At 24.5% G+C, this 18,143-nt stretch overlaps 1 protein-coding gene across 2 annotated transcripts; it reads right to left on the bottom strand.

Moving 5' to 3' along the window:
• Positions 1-6,145: 6,145 nt before the first annotated feature.
• On the bottom strand, positions 6,146-16,700 carry LOC135928391 (uncharacterized). 2 transcript variants are annotated; one of them, XM_065464844.1, is made up of 9 exons: positions 16,309-16,700; positions 16,080-16,223; positions 15,952-16,041; positions 15,779-15,850; positions 15,693-15,731; positions 15,529-15,621; positions 15,399-15,485; positions 6,356-6,397; positions 6,146-6,312 (listed from the first exon to the last, which is right to left on the bottom strand). In XM_065464844.1, the coding sequence occupies exons 1-9, from the start codon at positions 16,394-16,396 to the stop codon at positions 6,191-6,193; spliced, it is 777 nt and encodes a 258-aa protein (XP_065320916.1). In that variant the 5' UTR covers positions 16,397-16,700; the 3' UTR covers positions 6,146-6,190. The 2 variants fall into 2 exon arrangements, with proteins under 2 accessions (XP_065320916.1, XP_065320917.1); XM_065464845.1 differs by lacking the exon at positions 6,356-6,397.
• Between the last annotated feature and the right edge of the window lie 1,443 nt (positions 16,701-18,143).

Raw genomic sequence — 18,143 nt, 5'->3', positions numbered from 1 at the left:
CTTTTATTAATACCGCTTATAAGAGACTTTACAAGAGGTTGGCAAAACTCTAAATCTGTTAATTCGTTTAATTTTGAAATAAGTTTAGAAATGGTTGGACTTAGGAAACCCATGTCCATATGAAGCTCCCCTTCTAGGATTTTTAGAGCTTTTCCCATAGGCTCCATAACCTAAAATTTATTTATTTCACTAAGATAACGATTATATTAATATTTACTTGACTATACTCTTTACGTTCTTGGGAGTTAAAACGTATAAGCCCATGGTTATCACACAACTCATCAAGGTCCTTTTGTTTTTCATCTAATATTTTATCTAGCAAAACCATAGACTCATAATACGAATTCCACCTAGTGGAATTTGGGCATATTAGATACCTACCCAACTTTCTGATAATATCGTCCGCCATATTTGTAGACATATTTTGTTTATTCCACAAAGATTGACACTTTTGGAATAAACTTTGAGATACTATTTGAAAGCTTCTATCACTAAAGCTTTCTCTGCGTCAACTGTTGCCACCAAATTGAGATTGTGGCAAGCACATCGTGAATGTTGAGGGAGATAATCAAAGCTTTCTGCCCTATTATTTATGATATCATCAATATCCACAAATTGGAAATCATCATCCATCTCAGAACTTTTATCTTCAAACATTCTAAAAAATAAAAGGAAAGTTATAATTTTAAAATAAATATTTAAGATTACCTGAATGCTTTCACAAAGTTCCTACCATTATCAGTAATGGTTTTTATCACTTTATTCTGAATTTTAAAGCTTTTATGTATATCAATTATCATCTTGGCCAAAACATCAAAAGTATGCTTGCCTTGAACACGTCTTAGGGCTAAAGCTGCTGATTTTCTTTGCAATGATTTTGTGTCAATCCAATGAGCTGTTACATCCAAAAAAGACCTTTATAAGTTAAATTAATCAAGCACATTATAAAATATTGGCACTACCTTCTAAATCCACTCCAGTAATCCTCTGTGGTACACACATAAGATACTCCAGAAAGCATTTCTATAATATCATCCATCATTTTATCATAACGCAAACCTATCTTTGCTATTAGTGTTTGTCGGCACATTACCTTTGCTGAAGGGGAAAACGTTTTTATCATTTTGACAAAGCTAGGATTGTCTACAGTTGATAAAGGAACTAGTGTCTCAATGACATAATCAATAATTGCATTATCTCCTTCAGTTTTTGTAGGTTCATATATTTTTTGACTAAAATTTAATATTGACTGTTTTTTCTCAGAAGACTTTATATTTTGGCTAATATCTTTTTTATTATAACCAGAGTTGTACAAAAGATCTTCTTTATAGATTTTTGAGCGAGATCTAGCTCAAAAATTTGAGCAAGATCTTTGAAGATCGTAAAATTTGAAGATCTTTTATTTTTTAAAAATTTTGGGTAACGATCTTCAAAGATCTAGATCGATCTTGAAGATCGCTGCGATCAACGATCCTCAAAGATCTTCATGATATTTATTTTTTTACCCCTTTATTAAAAGCCCAGATGTTTTTCAATTTTCATCAAGGCAGGAGGAGAGGTATAAAACATAAAAGAAATATTATATTAATAAAATTGAAAAACATATGGGCTTTTAATAAAGGGGTAAAAAAATAAATATCATGAAGATCTTTGAAGATCGTTACACAAAATTTTTAAAAAATAAAAGATCTTCAAATTTTACGATCTTCAAAGATCTAGATCTTTTTATTTTGAGCAAATGTACAACTCTGATTTTAACTATTGATATGATTATCAATTTTTGAATATTGATTAACATGTACTCTCTAAATATAAATTTATAAATTAAATTAAAATTTATTTTATAAAAATCAACTTTATTTTTAACTGATAATCTAAACATCAAATTATTAAGGTAGATTTTTTAAATAAGTAATTGAAAAATATTTAATGAGCAGTATAAATATCTTTTTAGGTACTTTATTTTTTTTAAATTTTTTTATTATTTTGTTTTACTTATTTTATTAATATAAAATAAAAATAAATAATTATTTTCCAAGTTTATTGATCAAAATAAAATAAGAAAAAATCAAATTAAGATTAAATAATATATAAATTTTACCATAATAAAATGTATATTTTTAATTTGGATATTACAATTCAATTTAAAAAAATACTTTAAATTTAGAAAAAAAATTTCGCCTTTAAGTTGACTTTATCATCTATAAGCTTGAAATATTTTTTATATGGTGGAAATGGAAATTCGGTTTCTTCTTCTATGATCTCTAAATCCATAATATCTAAAACTATTTTTTATTATATATTATAAAATGAATATTAATATGACTTACAAAATTTTTCAAAAAATTTTCAATATAAAAAGGAAAAACTGATGTTTAATGTTTAAAATGATTAGATGAAAAATCAATATAAAACTCGGCTCAACATTTTATAATGAATAAATTTAAATAAAATAAAATTTTATTTTCATTAAATTTTAATTAACAAATATTATTAATATTTAAAAAATAATATAATTGTTTGAATACACTTTTTTAAAATTATATTAATTTCCTCATTTTTTTTTTATAATTTATGTACTCAATATAAAATTTAATCCTGCTAGATGAGGGTTTTTTATATTGTTATCATGGAAACAGATTTTGGATTTGGACCTATTAAGAATGAGTCAAATTGGCTAAAAGAAATTAAAAACCAATTATTTTAGGAAGAGCATCACAGATTGTTCCATTATCAAGATATCAAAAATTTATATCCAAATCAAATTTAGATTTAAGATAATAGATGACACAATGAATACCAAGGTAAAGTAATCGAGGACGTGTGCCCCCTGCTGGATCCTTTCGTCAGAATCTATGACATGTTGGCTGAATAAAGGAGTTTTAATGTTATAGTATGTCTCTAGGGATTTTGTATAAACAGGAAATTTGCGATAAAAACAATATGAAATATTGAAAGTATTTTTAAAGTCTAATTTATAAGAGCCATTCAGGAGGAGGATTTTGGATATAATAAAAATGGCATGTGAAGCTATTTGCCTTATCTCTTACATTAAATTCTAATTGATACGTCTTAATAAGTTAAGACCCGACCCTGGATATTGACCTATGGCAACTATTTTTGCTCTTCTAAATAGCCCATTGCAATGGGGTGAATACCACCACAGTGTTTGTGAGATAATCAGGTTTGCCCCCATAATTGATTCGAATCTATGATGGCATAGAGTATTTTAGGAAGGTTTTAAAGCATTAAAATGATTCTGATGAATGTAAATTTTATACGAAGTGGGAAGGGAAAAACTTTAGAGTCTGGATGTGGAAAATATGTTAAAAGATTTGATAAATATCACAACTCACAGATCATATTTTTTTATTTCATATTTTTCATAATATATTTAACCTTTTCTCTAAAAATTTATAGAAATCTTAGAAGAATGAATATGGATAATCTATTCCTCTCATTTGACTATTCTGATTAATCCATCGTCAAATGAAAGTAACATTTATTATTTATCCATAAGGAGAAAATTCTGAATCCCCGTCATTCTTCACAGGTTATCAGCTAGTAATATTATAAAAAGCTAAAATTTTATATAATGTAAATTCATGCAACAAAGTAATGGTTTACAGTAATAAAAATAATAAACTATAACATGATTCAGTATTAAAGATAATATAACTGCCCGACCACCTTTACCAACATGGCAGCAGACGGAAAAAAAGGGTTAATGATGCTTGGTACCTTAAGGTACCATCTATCAAATTTGAATTTTGTTCATTTTTCATTTGGATAGGCACTACCAAATATATTTATAATATATATTTGAAAATTCGTGATAAAGCCTCTATGGCCTAGTAGGCAAGAGCTTGGCTTACTTATCCTATGCTGCCGGGTTCGAATCCCGGGAATGAAAATGTTTTTTTTCTTATTCTAACTTGGTGGTTCCATCCTTGGGGGGATGATATATAGAAGGCCGGACTCGACCACGTGATTCCGTATTAATATATTAAATAATAAGGGTCTTATTACATTTTAATAAATTTTGGTCGGTATTTAGCAAATTAGATTGGTATTTAAAATATTTCCATACATTCACTTGGTAGTAAGCATCGGGTAATGATAATGCACGGTAAGCGTGCACTATTCTTTTCATGTTTTTCATAAATTAAAAAGCATGCCAAAATACTAAATAAATAAGTAAAATTACGAAAGCTCTCGTTTATAAATGTTCGTTTTATAATTATTTTATTTAAAAAACAATTATTTAAACATTCAATTTATATTATAAAAGTAATCGTATTTATATAGTTACAATAATGATTTTATATTTAAAATTTAATGAAACAGGTTATTTCGCAATTGAAGGTGTCTAATCTAATATTATCCTTGAAAATTAGATATTAGCCAATGCTTTGATAGCCAAGCATTTTTATCAATTTATATGTTACCTATTTAAATTGTACGTTAGAAAAATTCTATTTTTATAATTTTTTAGATTAAACATTTTATTATATTCAAAATAAGGCTTCTATTTAGCAAGCGACAATAAAGACAAGAAGTATACACAGAAATAAACTATTGACAGGATTAACAAATTGTTATAAAGTATTCTATTTTTGCCAAAAAATCTGATTTATATTAAATACACAAAGGCCCTTTTGAAATTTTTTTTGTTTTAAAATGTAGCTTTTGTTTTGATCCAAAGAAAAATTTATATTTTTTTAGTCAAAAAAGAAATAAACAACTTTTCATTATAATGTGAATTCTCATAGCAGATTGAATATGAATATTTTTTTAAAAAGCTTATATCATACTAGATTCTTATGGATGAGCATCAAAGCAATTTTTATTTAGACAATATAACTTCTAAAAGTCAAATTAATTTAGAGATAACAATATTTTTAAGAATATATTTACTATTGACTTGAAATGTAATTATTAAAAGTTTTACCTAAAATTTTTATCTTACTCTATAATCTATTAATAGGTTGGGGCTCAACTTTAATTATTTAATGATTTGCAGGTATAAAGATAGCTAATATTATCCAATACTTTAAGAAACAAATATTTTTATCAATTTATATGTTGTCTAAGATGCATAAATGAGATATAAATAATTCCCAATGAATCATAACATATTTTAGTCAGTTTGATTTAATTTTGTATATTATCACTCAGAGTTTGATTTTATTTTTTCTGCATGTATTTTATCAAAAACAGTCAAAATAACCTGAGACCTTAAAATTTTGCTTATTAATGAAAATTCACTAATAAAACTTTTTTTCTTCAAATAATTCTAAGTTCAATCTTATCTACCCATTTTGGATTTCAATTTAAAATAAATTTTATAATTCAATCTTAAGTTGTTTTACTTCTATACTTATTGGTTAAAATATTTCAATTAAGTTAAGATAAAAAATCAATGCCATAAACACTATAATAAAATAATTATTTAGATTAAACAATGTTTATTATCATTTTATTATATTCAAAATAAGGCTTCTATGTAGCAAGTGTAAAGTCAAGAAGTATACAATAGAAATAAACAATAACACCTCCATATAATACCCAAAGGCCCTTTTAAGGGCCAGTTAAAATTTGTAGAAGAAAAAGAGTTTAAAGATAATAAAACATTAAGCTTTTTTTCCATCAAAAGAGAAATTTATATTTTATATAAATCAAATAAAAAGAATAAACAACTTTTCATTTTAATGTGAATTCTGATATAATTATGGAATAAATATTTTAAATTATCATATATTTTATTTGAATTTAATAATATCACCTTTGATTCAATTTTATATTTCTTTATCTTAATTTTATTCTTAGCACATAAATTAAACCAAAATGATAGTATTCTTAAATCTTATTAGAAAATTTTATTTTCATTGTTTTGCAAATTTGGCATACATTTTGATCAATTCATTTGCAAATCCTATAATCTTGCCTTATTTTCCAAAACATCTTTAATTTTTTTTATATCTTACCCTTCTAAATAGCCAAAATAACGTAAAGCTGCCCATAAAAAGTTTCCCTGTTCTTTATTATTGTATTATTTAGAAGTGACTCAAAACAAATATTTTTCGAAGGTATTTTTTATTATAAGATATATAATTTAAAAAAATAATATTTGTACTATTGATTATATAAAAATTAATATTAAATATTTTATTTAAAAAATGATAGCGTTCTAATTTGATTTGAGCTTGTAGATATATTCCCAACTTTCACAAAAGAAAAATTTGAAGTTGGGGACATTTGTGGTGTTATTTAATGGTAATGTCAGTTTGGGCATATTATTTGGTAAAATCCCTTAAAGAAATAAATATTAAATATTATTAAAGTGGTCTATCACTAAAAGGATTTAATGGCCTAATACTAGTTCCATGTGGTAGTACTAGTGTTGTTAATCGACTAAATTTAGTCAACTAACAGAGGACTAACTAATAGTTTTAGTCGAACAATTCGACTAAAAATTTTAGCGACTAAATTAGTCGATTAGTCGACTAAAACGACTAATTTAGTCGACTAAAACGACTAATCAGAGAAGATAAACAAAAAGAAGTAAAGTGAGAATTTGTCATTAAAATAACTATATGAGTTATATATAAGTTATTTTTAATATATTTTTTTTTGAATTTCTTTTTCTTTGAAGGAACAGAAATTTTAAATTGTTATTTTTGAACTATTTTAAAATTATTTTAAAGCAAGGTATAAATATATATTGTAAACATGTTATATTAAAATTTCAGTGAAGTGTACCATAGAAAAGTGACAATTGTCATAATCGTCATTTATAGGTTTTTTTGAAATTTTTTGAAGCAAATGGGTAAAAATATATATTGTAAACATGTTAAAATAAAATTTAAGCGAAGATGTACCATAGAAAAGTGACAATTGTCATAATTGTCATTTATAGGTTTTTTTGGAATTTTTTGAAGCATATGGGTAAAAATATATATTGTAAACATGTTATATTAAAATTTCAGTGAAGATGTACCATAGAAAAGTGACAATTGTCATAATCGTCATTTATATGTTTTTTTGAAATTTTTTGAAGCAAATGGGTAAAAATATATATTGTAAACATGTTATATTAAAATTTCAGTGAAGATATACCATAGAAAAGTGACAATTGTCATAATCGTCATTTATATGTTTTTTTGAAATTTTTTGAAGCAAATGGGTAAAAATATATATTGTAAACATGTTATATTAAAATTTCAGTGAAGATATACCATAGACAAGTGATAATTCTCATAATCATTATTTTTTTTAACTTTTTTGAAGTAACAGAGTAAAATAAATTGTAAACATGTTAATTTAAAATTTAAATGAGGATGTGACATATGACAATTAATATAATCGTTAATTTTAAGATCTTTAAAATAATTGCTGAAACAAGCTGGGTTTTAGCCTACGCCCTTCCATCTAATTTTAAAAGTGCTGACCAAATTTAAACTTTTATTAGTTATTTAAAATTTATTAGGTAAACATTAAAAAATATATGCTTCATTTTTAACATTTTTAATACTAAAGTACCGATTACTGTTTTGGATATTATTGTTGAGAGAAGGTAATTAGATTAAAAATACTTTTTGGATTTTTTTGCATATAACTAACATCGACGTGGATAAAAATTTAATTTTACACTTTTTCCCAAAAGCAAAGAAAATTCAATTATAAATGAAGTCAAGATTATATCACACAAAAGAAGGGTGTAAATTACAATTTATTTAAAGGATTCAATATGATATATATATTTAACTATCAATTGATTTTTTTAAAACTTATAAATGTTTAAAATAAATAAAATATCTTTGAAAATAAATTATACAAAAATATCTTTTTCAATATTGATATTTGAGGTTCAAAATCAAACCTAGATAAGAGTGATTATGATCGATCATCGGAATTATCTGATGATTGCAACTTCTAATTCATCTTTTTTATTCTTAATCCGGTATCTGGTTTCACGTGAAAATTGATATACGACTTAATTCAATAAATAACCATACCATACCTTAATTTTAGAAAAATGATTTTTCAAAAAAATAAAATTTAATTTAAAAAATAGTATATTCTGAAATTTTCATATAATTTTCCTTATTTTTATAAGTTGTTTTGTTTATTTATTTGCCTAAATTAAATAATTCATCACATTTTGAGATTTTATTTCTTATTTTAAATAATTTTACGCCTATCTGGCGCCATTAATTTTTTGTATATTTATTAATTTAATATTATTATTATTAAATAGCCAATATCTCCCCCGACTCTCTCTCTCTTTCCCATTATTATTTTAAATTTTTATTTGTATATTCTTTTCAAATTTTTTTTGCTAAATTCTATAATGTCTTTTTCAAACTCAAATTCTCAAGAGGTAAATTAATTTTTTATAAATAAATTAAGGAACCAAATGTTTTATAATAAAAAGACCTTATCTAGATACTTGGAGGTAGAGAAGAATAGTCTTATAATTAGTTCTCAACAGGAAGAGAATGATGTAATATTTTTTTTATATATATAATTTATATTAGTATACCCATTAGAGTTGTTATTACAATGTAGAAGAAAATAGACAGGAAATCATAAGCAATGAAGAAATCTATATTCGCGAGTTTGACCCAGATTCAGATGTAATATTTATATTTCGATAGTTTAAAATTTCAATAATATCAAATGTAATTAGTTGCAGTTATATTTCAAAAACTAGTTACATAATAAGTTACTTTATACAACATTCATAAACGCATATATTTAACATAAAAATTTGGATATAATAATTATAATCAATTATTTGAAAAAAATATACAATTTATTTATATAAAAAAAATAATTAAACCGAAAAAAATATCGGACCCTAAATCTCCGGGTATACAGGCCAGGACGTATTTTAATTTTTTTTAAAATATACTCAGGCAGGGCCTGAAATTTTTTTAAAAAAAAATACTTGTGCCAGGCAGTATACTTTAAAACCAAATATTTGAAATAGCCATTATTAGCTATAAAAATCAAAAATAAATATGATATATTTTTAAAATGTCCGAACCAGACCTGATAGTAAGTAATTAATTTAGTAGTTTATTCAAAAATAATTAAGTCTTTGTCGTTTTCATAATTATGTTCTATGATTTAATTTAGCAAAATTAAAAAAAAAACATTAATAAAATTATTTTAGCATATCCTTTATCCTTAATATTCTTTACATAACATGACCCTTTTTAAGAAACCCCTTTTTTTTATAAATAAATATTCTCTTCGCATAATTATATCCAATTTTAAACTCGTGAATATATTCTTCCCTTTAGAACCAACTCATTTTTTTATTATTTTCTCCTTCGCGTCTGATTTGTTATTTCAACCCATTAGTATTCACCTCATTCCTTTTTTTGTGGCTATATTCAATGTATATTTTAAAAAAAATCAAATCTCTCCCCTTCTAAAGCTTTATTTAAAAATATTTTTTTAGTTTTTCTAGCGCTTGCTACTTCCCTTTTTATTTATATTCAACGCTTTCGTCGCTACATTATTTTTGAACACTTTAATTAAAAATTCTCGCTCTCGTTAAAACTTTGGCTTCTACCAAATTAATTCATTTTAGAGCACCATTATGCCGTTCTCTTTATTTATCACCGCACTATTCCATGAAATCTCCAAATATTTGTCTCGCAAGATGATTTTGAATATTTTATACCCCACAAAGTACAACTCATTTCTAATCTAGAAACTAATCATTTCACTCTTATTACATCCCTCGTCGTTTTTTAAACCAAAATTTATTATCTCTTCACACATTGGTCACAAACAAAATTGTTTATCTCTGCAAAAAATTATACATTCATATAAATTGAAATCTCTTTCCCCTTCGAGCATTAACTTTCGGCACTACTCTGAATTTCAATACTTATACATTTTCACTCCCACATTTATATATTTCTGTATTAATATCAAGCTCTCCCACAATTTTACTATGGGCGTTTTGAGCTCTCTATATAATTTATTTCATTGACTCCAAAATAATTTAACACAGCATTTGTACACTTTATTTTCAATAATTATTAATTAAACAAATCAAAAATTCCAACAATATATTTTTTAAAACTAAATTTCATTTAAAACAATTATTGATCACAGATGATCCAAAAAAGGCTATATCAATCAAAATTTGTCGATCCAAATGTATATTTATACATGGGTCATTAAGCCCCGCCGACAAAACCATTTCTCTTCTTTTAATTATACATTAATACCTAGAATATAGATAGAGTATTATAATTTTAATAAATAATATTAAAATAATAAAAAATATATTAAAAATGAAATATATTATTTAGATTATAGAGAGAAATGTTATGCAAGCTTTAGATTTTGATCATAGGTGGCACAGTGGGTTGAACATCTAAAACAAAATCTCGAGGCTTACATAATCTGGATAAAATATTGAGTTAGCCGTGTTTATTAAAATGAGCTGTTTAACAACACTATCATTTTGTATAATAACAATGAACCAATTTTAAAAGATAAAATATATTTTTTATTATATAAATAATATATAGATAGAGCCTATAACTAGCCAAGATGCTAGTACAAGTGACTTATCACAAATTTCTGATATATCTACATCAAGTAATTTAAATATTTCGAATATATTCAAAATGACTCCGACGAAATCTCGTCGGAAATGTATATACTGCAATACACATTATAGTTTAAATACAGCCACAAGTACGTATTTTTAAAATTTAATATACAATTATAATATATATTTTTAGCAAATTTAAAACGACATATTTCTATATCCCATTCTCATCTAAGAATAGAAAATAAAAATAAAAAAATTAATTCTTTAGTAGGAATAAGGAAATTACTTCCTCATGAAAATACGCAATTAAACAAATTGATTATAAGATATATAATAAAAAATAACATCTCATTTAATAAAATAGAATCTCCATTTTTCCGATATATTTTCTCATTTATATTTAAAAATGAGAAGATTTGGTGCAGACAAACTGCTGCCTGCTATGTAAAAGATTTATATCATAAATCTAAAAATAAAATTATTAAAGACCTTAAACAGGTAAATAGTAAAATCAGCCTGACAACTGACTTATGGACAGGAATAAATTCCTTCTCATATTTATCAATAACAATACATTATATTGATAATGATTGGAAATTTGTTAATCTCCTACTTGATTTAATTGAATTACCTCACCCACATACGGGGACAGAAATATCACAATCTATCCAAGCTTCTCTCGAATCATTTAAAATTCATGATAAAGTTATGGCGGTTACTCATGATAATGCTAAAAACATGTTAGCAGCATCGCGTATATTGAGTGAAACTTATACAGAGTTATATGGTTCATCTTTGTATAACCATAGGTGTCTTGCTCACATAATAAATATTATTGTGGGTGAGGGAATGATTGTTTTGAATGATAAATTAGAAAAAATAAATAAATTTGTCAAAAAATTGCACACATCACCAAAATATATGAAAGAATTTTTAGACATAACTGGAGGTATACGCATACCACTTGATGTCGTAACTAGATGGAATTCTAAATTTTTGATGATATCCTCTATTAACAAAGTAATTATGTTTACTTTTTATGTTTAATATTTTTTTTTATAGAATTTAGATGCAGTCAATAAATTGGGGAAAAAAGGGAGCCACCAAGATGGCCAATTATTTATAAATAATGAAGAATCAATTTTTTTAAAAGATGTAGAGGATTTTTTAAAACCCTTTTACAAGATTACTTTAGAAGCTTCATCAGCTACAAATACAACCATTGGCTCATCTGTATTATTCATAAACTGCATTGAAAATATTTTAAATGATTATATTACTGGTGATACCGTATTGAAAAATACAGCGGAGGTGATGTTAACAAAATGTCAAAAATATATTAAACATATGACATCAATTTCCAATTTTATATCAAGTATATTGGACCCTAAAACAAAGCAGAAATTTTTACCTAAATTTATAAATAAATCGGAATTTTTTCATCAATTTAAAACTTTATATACGAAATATAACAACACATCAAAGTCATCAGCCTCTGAAAATGATATCTTGGATAATGAGGCATTACCATTTTCTGTAAGCATGCATAACATTCTAAGAAAGTAAATATATGATTACATACATATATATATTTATTATTTAGGGGTGCGTTACAAAATGATCCATTGACCGACGAAATATCGCTTTATTTAAGAGAAGATGTAGCAAGTCCAATAACAAATGTATTAGAATGGTGGTCGAATAATAAAAATTCATATCCTAATTTATCTTTAATGGCTAAAGATTTCTTAGCTCAACAAACCACGAGTGTTGCTAGCGAAAGAATCTTTAGTAAGGCAGTCGAATGTATAACTAAAAAGAGAAATAAAATGTCGTCAACAACACTCAAACATTGCATATCTCTAAATTGTTGGGAAGTTGATATTGAATAAAAATTTATTTTTTAAATATGTATATGGCAGTAGTATTATAATGTAACTTATTAATTATATAATAATGGTTTACATAAAAAAGCGCAAATATTCTTTATATTGTTTTTCAATATATAAAATTTAAATATTCGTATATTAATAAAATACCATAAATTCATGTGTTAATTTTTTGTTATTGAACTCGTCATTACCAGATAAGTCCTATTTTTTAAAATATTCTTGAGTCAAAAATAAATTTTTAAATGAGAATTATCAGCTTATGAATTAATTTACTAAAATATTTTTAATATTCATTATCATCTTTATTAAAAAAACACTGAAAAGTTTTTAAAGGAGATTTATCAGCAACTTAATTAATTTTTCGTAACTTTAGTAAAGGTGATAGACAATAACCTTGAAGCAATATTTATTGATTGATTGTCCGAAAAATAGATGAAATGTTATAATATAAGGCATTTTCAATCATGGAGAAAGATTGTGAAATGAAATTGTAAATAATTTTCATATGTTTTTTTCGTCTTGCCTTTCTTTCTTTCTCTGGCTCATATGAAATTTAAATATGCCTATTCTTTAAATTTTTTAAGTATCTAATAAAAAAATGAATCAGTTTCATCGTACAATACCACTACAAAAATCTCAGTATATAGAAAGGATAAAAGAATTTAAGATTGAAATTAATTATGATCAAAATATTTATGGTATTATAAAATAATATTTATTAATATTAATTAAATTATAGTTATTATGCAAAAGAAATAAATGGTGCCAGATAGGCGCTAAAATTATTTAAAATAAGAAATAAAATCTTAAAATGTGATGAATTATTCAATTTAGGCAAATAAATAAACAAAACAACTTATAAAAATAAGGAAAAATATATGAAAATTTCAGAATATACTATTTTTTAAATTAAATTTTATTTTTTGATTTTAAAAACATAGTAATTGAAAAATCATTTTTCTAAAATTAAGGTATGGTATGGTTATTTATTGAATTAATTCATATATCAATTTTCACGTGGAACCAGATACCGGATTAAGAATAAAAAAAATGAATTAGAAGTTGCAATCATCAGATAATTCCGATGATCGATCATAATCACTCTTATCTAGGTTTGATTTTGAACCTCAAATATCAATATTGAAAAAGATATTTTTGTATAATTTATTTTCTAGGTTTTTAAAGATATTTTATTTATTTTAAACATTTATAAGTTTAAAAAAAATCAATTGATAGTTAAATATATATATCATATTGAATCCTTTAAATAAATTGTAATTTACACCCTTCTTTTGTGTGATATAATCTTGACTTCATTTATAATTGAATTTTCTTTGCTTTTGGGAAAAAGTGTAAAATTAAATTTTAATCCACGTCGATGTTAGTTACATACAAAAAAATCCAAAAAGTATTTTTAATCTAATTACCTTCTCTCAACATTAATATCCAAAAAAGTAATCGGTACTTTAGTATTAAAAATGAAGCATATATTTTTTAATGTTTACCTAATAAATTTTAAATAACTAATAAAAGTTTAAATTTTTAAATCGGTCCGTTAGCACTTTTAAAATTAGATGGAAGGGCGTAAGCTAAATCCTAGCTCGTTTCAGCAATGATTCTAAAGATCTTAAAATTAACGAATATATTAATTGTCATATGTCACATCCTCATTTAAATTTCAAATTAACATGTTTACAATTTATTTTACTCTGTTACTTCAAAAAAGTTTAAAAAATAATGATTATGAGAATTGTCACTTTTCTATGGTACATCTTCACTGAAATTTTAATTTATCATGTTTACAGTATATATTTTTACCTATTTGCTTCAAAATTTCAAAAAAACTTAAAAATGACGATTATGACAATTGTCACTTTTCTATGGTACATCTTCGCTTAAATTTAAATAAAACATGCTTAAAATATATATTTTTACCCATTTGCTTCAAAAAATTTCAAAAAAACTTAAAAATGACGATTATGGCAATTGTCACTTTACTATGGTACATCTTCACTGAAATTTAAATATAACATTTTTACAATATATTTTTACCCATTTGCTTCAAAAAATTTCAAAAAAAACCTATAAATGACGTTTATGAAAATTGTCACTTTTCTATGGTACATCTTCGCTTAAATTTTATTTTAACATGTTTACAATATATATTTTTACCTATTTGCTTCAAAAAAACTTAAAAATGACGATTATGACAATTGTCACTTTTCTATGGTACATCTTTGCTTAAATTTTATTTTAACACGTTTACAATATATATTTTTACCCATTTGCTTCAAAAAATTTCAAAAAAACCTATAAATGACGATTATGACAATTGTCACTTTTCTATGGTACATCTTCACTGAAATTTAAATATAACATGTTTACAATATATATTTTTACCCATATGCTTCAAAAAATTTCAAAAAAACTTAAAAATGACGATTATGACAATTGTCACTTTTCTATGGTACATCTTCACTGAAATTTTGATTCAACCTGTTTACAATATATATACCTTGCTTTAAAATTATTTTAAAAAAGTTCAAAAATAACAATTTATAATTTTAACCTGTTCCTTCAAAGAAAAATAAATTCAAAAAATATTAAAAATAACTTATATATAACTCATATAGTTATTTTTCTCACTTTACTTCTTTTTGTTTATCTTCTCTGATTAGTCGACTAAATTAGTCGTTTTAGTCGACTAAATTAGTCGTTTTAGTCGTTTTTAGTCGACTAATTAGTCTTTTTTAGTCGACTAATTAGTCTTTTTTAGTCGAGTCGACTAATTTAGTCGCTAAAGTTTTTAGTCGATTTCCTCGACTACGACTCTTAGTCTTAGTCGGAAGAAATCAACTAATTAACAACACTAGGTAGTACTAAAATAAAATAATCAGGTATATATAATAAAAGTTATTTACAGGAACTGTGGAGTACATTGTTCGTTTTCGCAGAAGTATCCTTTGATAATATCTTTTTTTGTAATTGATTTGTATTTAATAGAGGCCCTACAAGAAAAACATCAGATAATAATATAATTAAGTAAATTACTAAAAGAATCTTTTTGTCTATCATAATCACAAGAATGGATAACTATATTTTTATCTGATGAGCCAGCAGTGTGCTTTTTAGCATTAGCACATCCTAAAAATAATATATATATAAAAAATAAAATTAAGTTTATTTAAAAATCTAATCTAACAATATATAATAACCTATAAATGTTTGCATTGATGAATGTAAACTGGTAGAATCTTGAAAATATATTATGCAATTAGTATAAAAATTTATAAAAAAATACTTGTGTTTTCAGAAAGAGTTTGTAAGGGTTTACTATTTGTGAAAATTTTTATTGATGAGGGAAAACTAGTATCTAAAAAAAATATATTGTAAAGACATAAAAAAATTTTTTGCTTTTCATATAAACAATATTTGCTATTAGAGTGATATAGATGTAACTCTAAAATATATAACCTTTCATATCTATCAAATGCTTAAAGTTGTGATTATTTTCTTTGTCCATTATATTGATGTTATTTATTTGTTTTTCTTTCATCACTTTCACTTTTCACAAATAATATAAATGAAATTAAAGATCAAACCTTTTCTCATATTTTTAGCATCTTTGCGTCTTTTCAAATATCCAGGACTCATTTTTTCTGGCATTTCAATATTTTTAATATTGTTGAAATTGATTTCTACTTCACTAACTTGTTTCAGTGGATTTTCTGATTTTTGTTCAACATCTTTTATATATATTTTTTAAAGTTTACAGAATATATTATAATTCATTAAAAAAAATTATTAATAAATTCTAAAAAAAATGATTACCCATGTCATTAAATTTAAATCCTGATGTTGGATTAAATATATTGATAGCATGTTCAAATTGTTCAATAATTTTAGAGTAGGCTGACATAGATCTTTATAAACATATTTTAAGTATGTATATATTTTGTTAAATGCATTTTGATTCATCTGAGATGATAATGATGATATATTTTGCATTATATCCTTTACTTTTCTGAATTTTTCATCAGATGATAGAATTTTTTTTTCATTGATAGTATGATTAATTCTAGTGCCATCGATATCATTTTGATTAATATTATTAGTAAGTATATTATTTTTATCAGTCATCATGTAAATTTTTGAATTCATAAAGTAATCTCTCTGCCATCTTGGATGACATAAATTTTGATCAAACAGATCTATACCATTCTATATTCAAAAATATGCCTAGATTCTAAATATCCACAACTACAATTTGAGGGTAATACTGTTAAAGTTGAATTTCCTTCATCATGGGATATTGATAAATTTAGCTGATCTAATATCCTTTTAAAGGCAGCATTAGTCAATATATTTTGATATTTGAATTTTACACTATTTTCTAGATAACTTATTGTAGATATTTTTTTAAGATTCATAATCACATTATGATTCTTTTCCTCATTTGAGGTATCTATACAAATATTCAAATTTTTGAAAAAATTTGTTAAATTTGAATGTTTTTTTATTAGGGTTTTGAGTTCCCTATTCATACTCTCCATCCTATTATTTGTATAAATAGAAAAATTGTTTTACACCGCCATGCATAAGACCACTCGTGTCGAATGCTATGCCAATTATTATTAAAATATTCTTCCACATCTGGAAAATTTAATGCCATCAATGAATTATATATTTCCCAATAATGTGCCTCTGTTTTGGTGTAGATCATTTTTTTCAAAAGATTTAACACAACCTTTACCTGGGTAGAATTTATATTTCTCTTTTTAACGGTTATTTCTCTAATAAATGTTTGGTACATGGAACGTACATATTTCAAGTGAAGCCATAGGAAAGGCTTCTCTATAAGCATGTCTATCAGCAAAGTCCTTTTCTGCAATTATTACTTTAATTTTATTATTATCATTGTACGATTTAAATAAATCACACATATTTTTAACAATTAAATAATTCTCAGATTTGACTATCCAGATAGCAGCAAATCTCGTTTGTTCTTCGCCATCAATAACAAAGAGAGTAAATACTGGCATTTGATAATAATTTAATTTATAAGTTGCATCAACCAGGAGAATCTCTGGAAATGCACTAAAGTAATCCTTCATATTTGGGGTTTGGTAATATATCCCCTGAAAGGCATTATTTTCAGAAACTATTTTTATAATATTATTAGGGTTTAAATTTTTTAATAAGTTAAAAACATCCAGGAGCTCAGAGTCCCCTGGTTGATATAATATTTTCTTTTTTATATTATATAAATCTCGATTTGTTGTTTAAACTCCTTTTTGTTGGAGGTCATATTTAATTTTAGGTATTGAGGCATCATATTCTAAACACTTAATAATGACAGCTCTTGATTAATAATTTTATGCTGCTTCGGTAAGCGTTTGAATAAATTAGAATCTAAATTAATAATAAAATGGTATTACATTTGATAAAAATATTACCCAAATCATGATTATGACCAGAATTCATTTTTGTAACTTCAAGCATATGTCTTTTTTCTTTTATTATATGCTTAACTGATAAACTATTTTGGCAATTCTTTTGCAATGTTTAGGTAAGTCGTTTTCCTTTCCCACGACTTTTAAATTTTCTACCACCATGAATGCAGACATAACGTATATATTTATAAATCATTGTATGAATAATTTTTG

The sequence above is a fragment of the Gordionus sp. m RMFG-2023 genome, chromosome 4 (genome assembly GCF_954871325.1).
Source record: "Gordionus sp. m RMFG-2023 chromosome 4, tfGorSpeb1-WG-v2, whole genome shotgun sequence".
Lineage (NCBI taxonomy): Eukaryota > Metazoa > Nematomorpha > Gordioida > Chordodea > Parachordodidae > Gordionus > Gordionus sp. m RMFG-2023.
The sequence above is the reverse complement of the archived record's forward strand: the minus strand, read 5'-3'. Positions and strand labels throughout refer to the sequence as shown.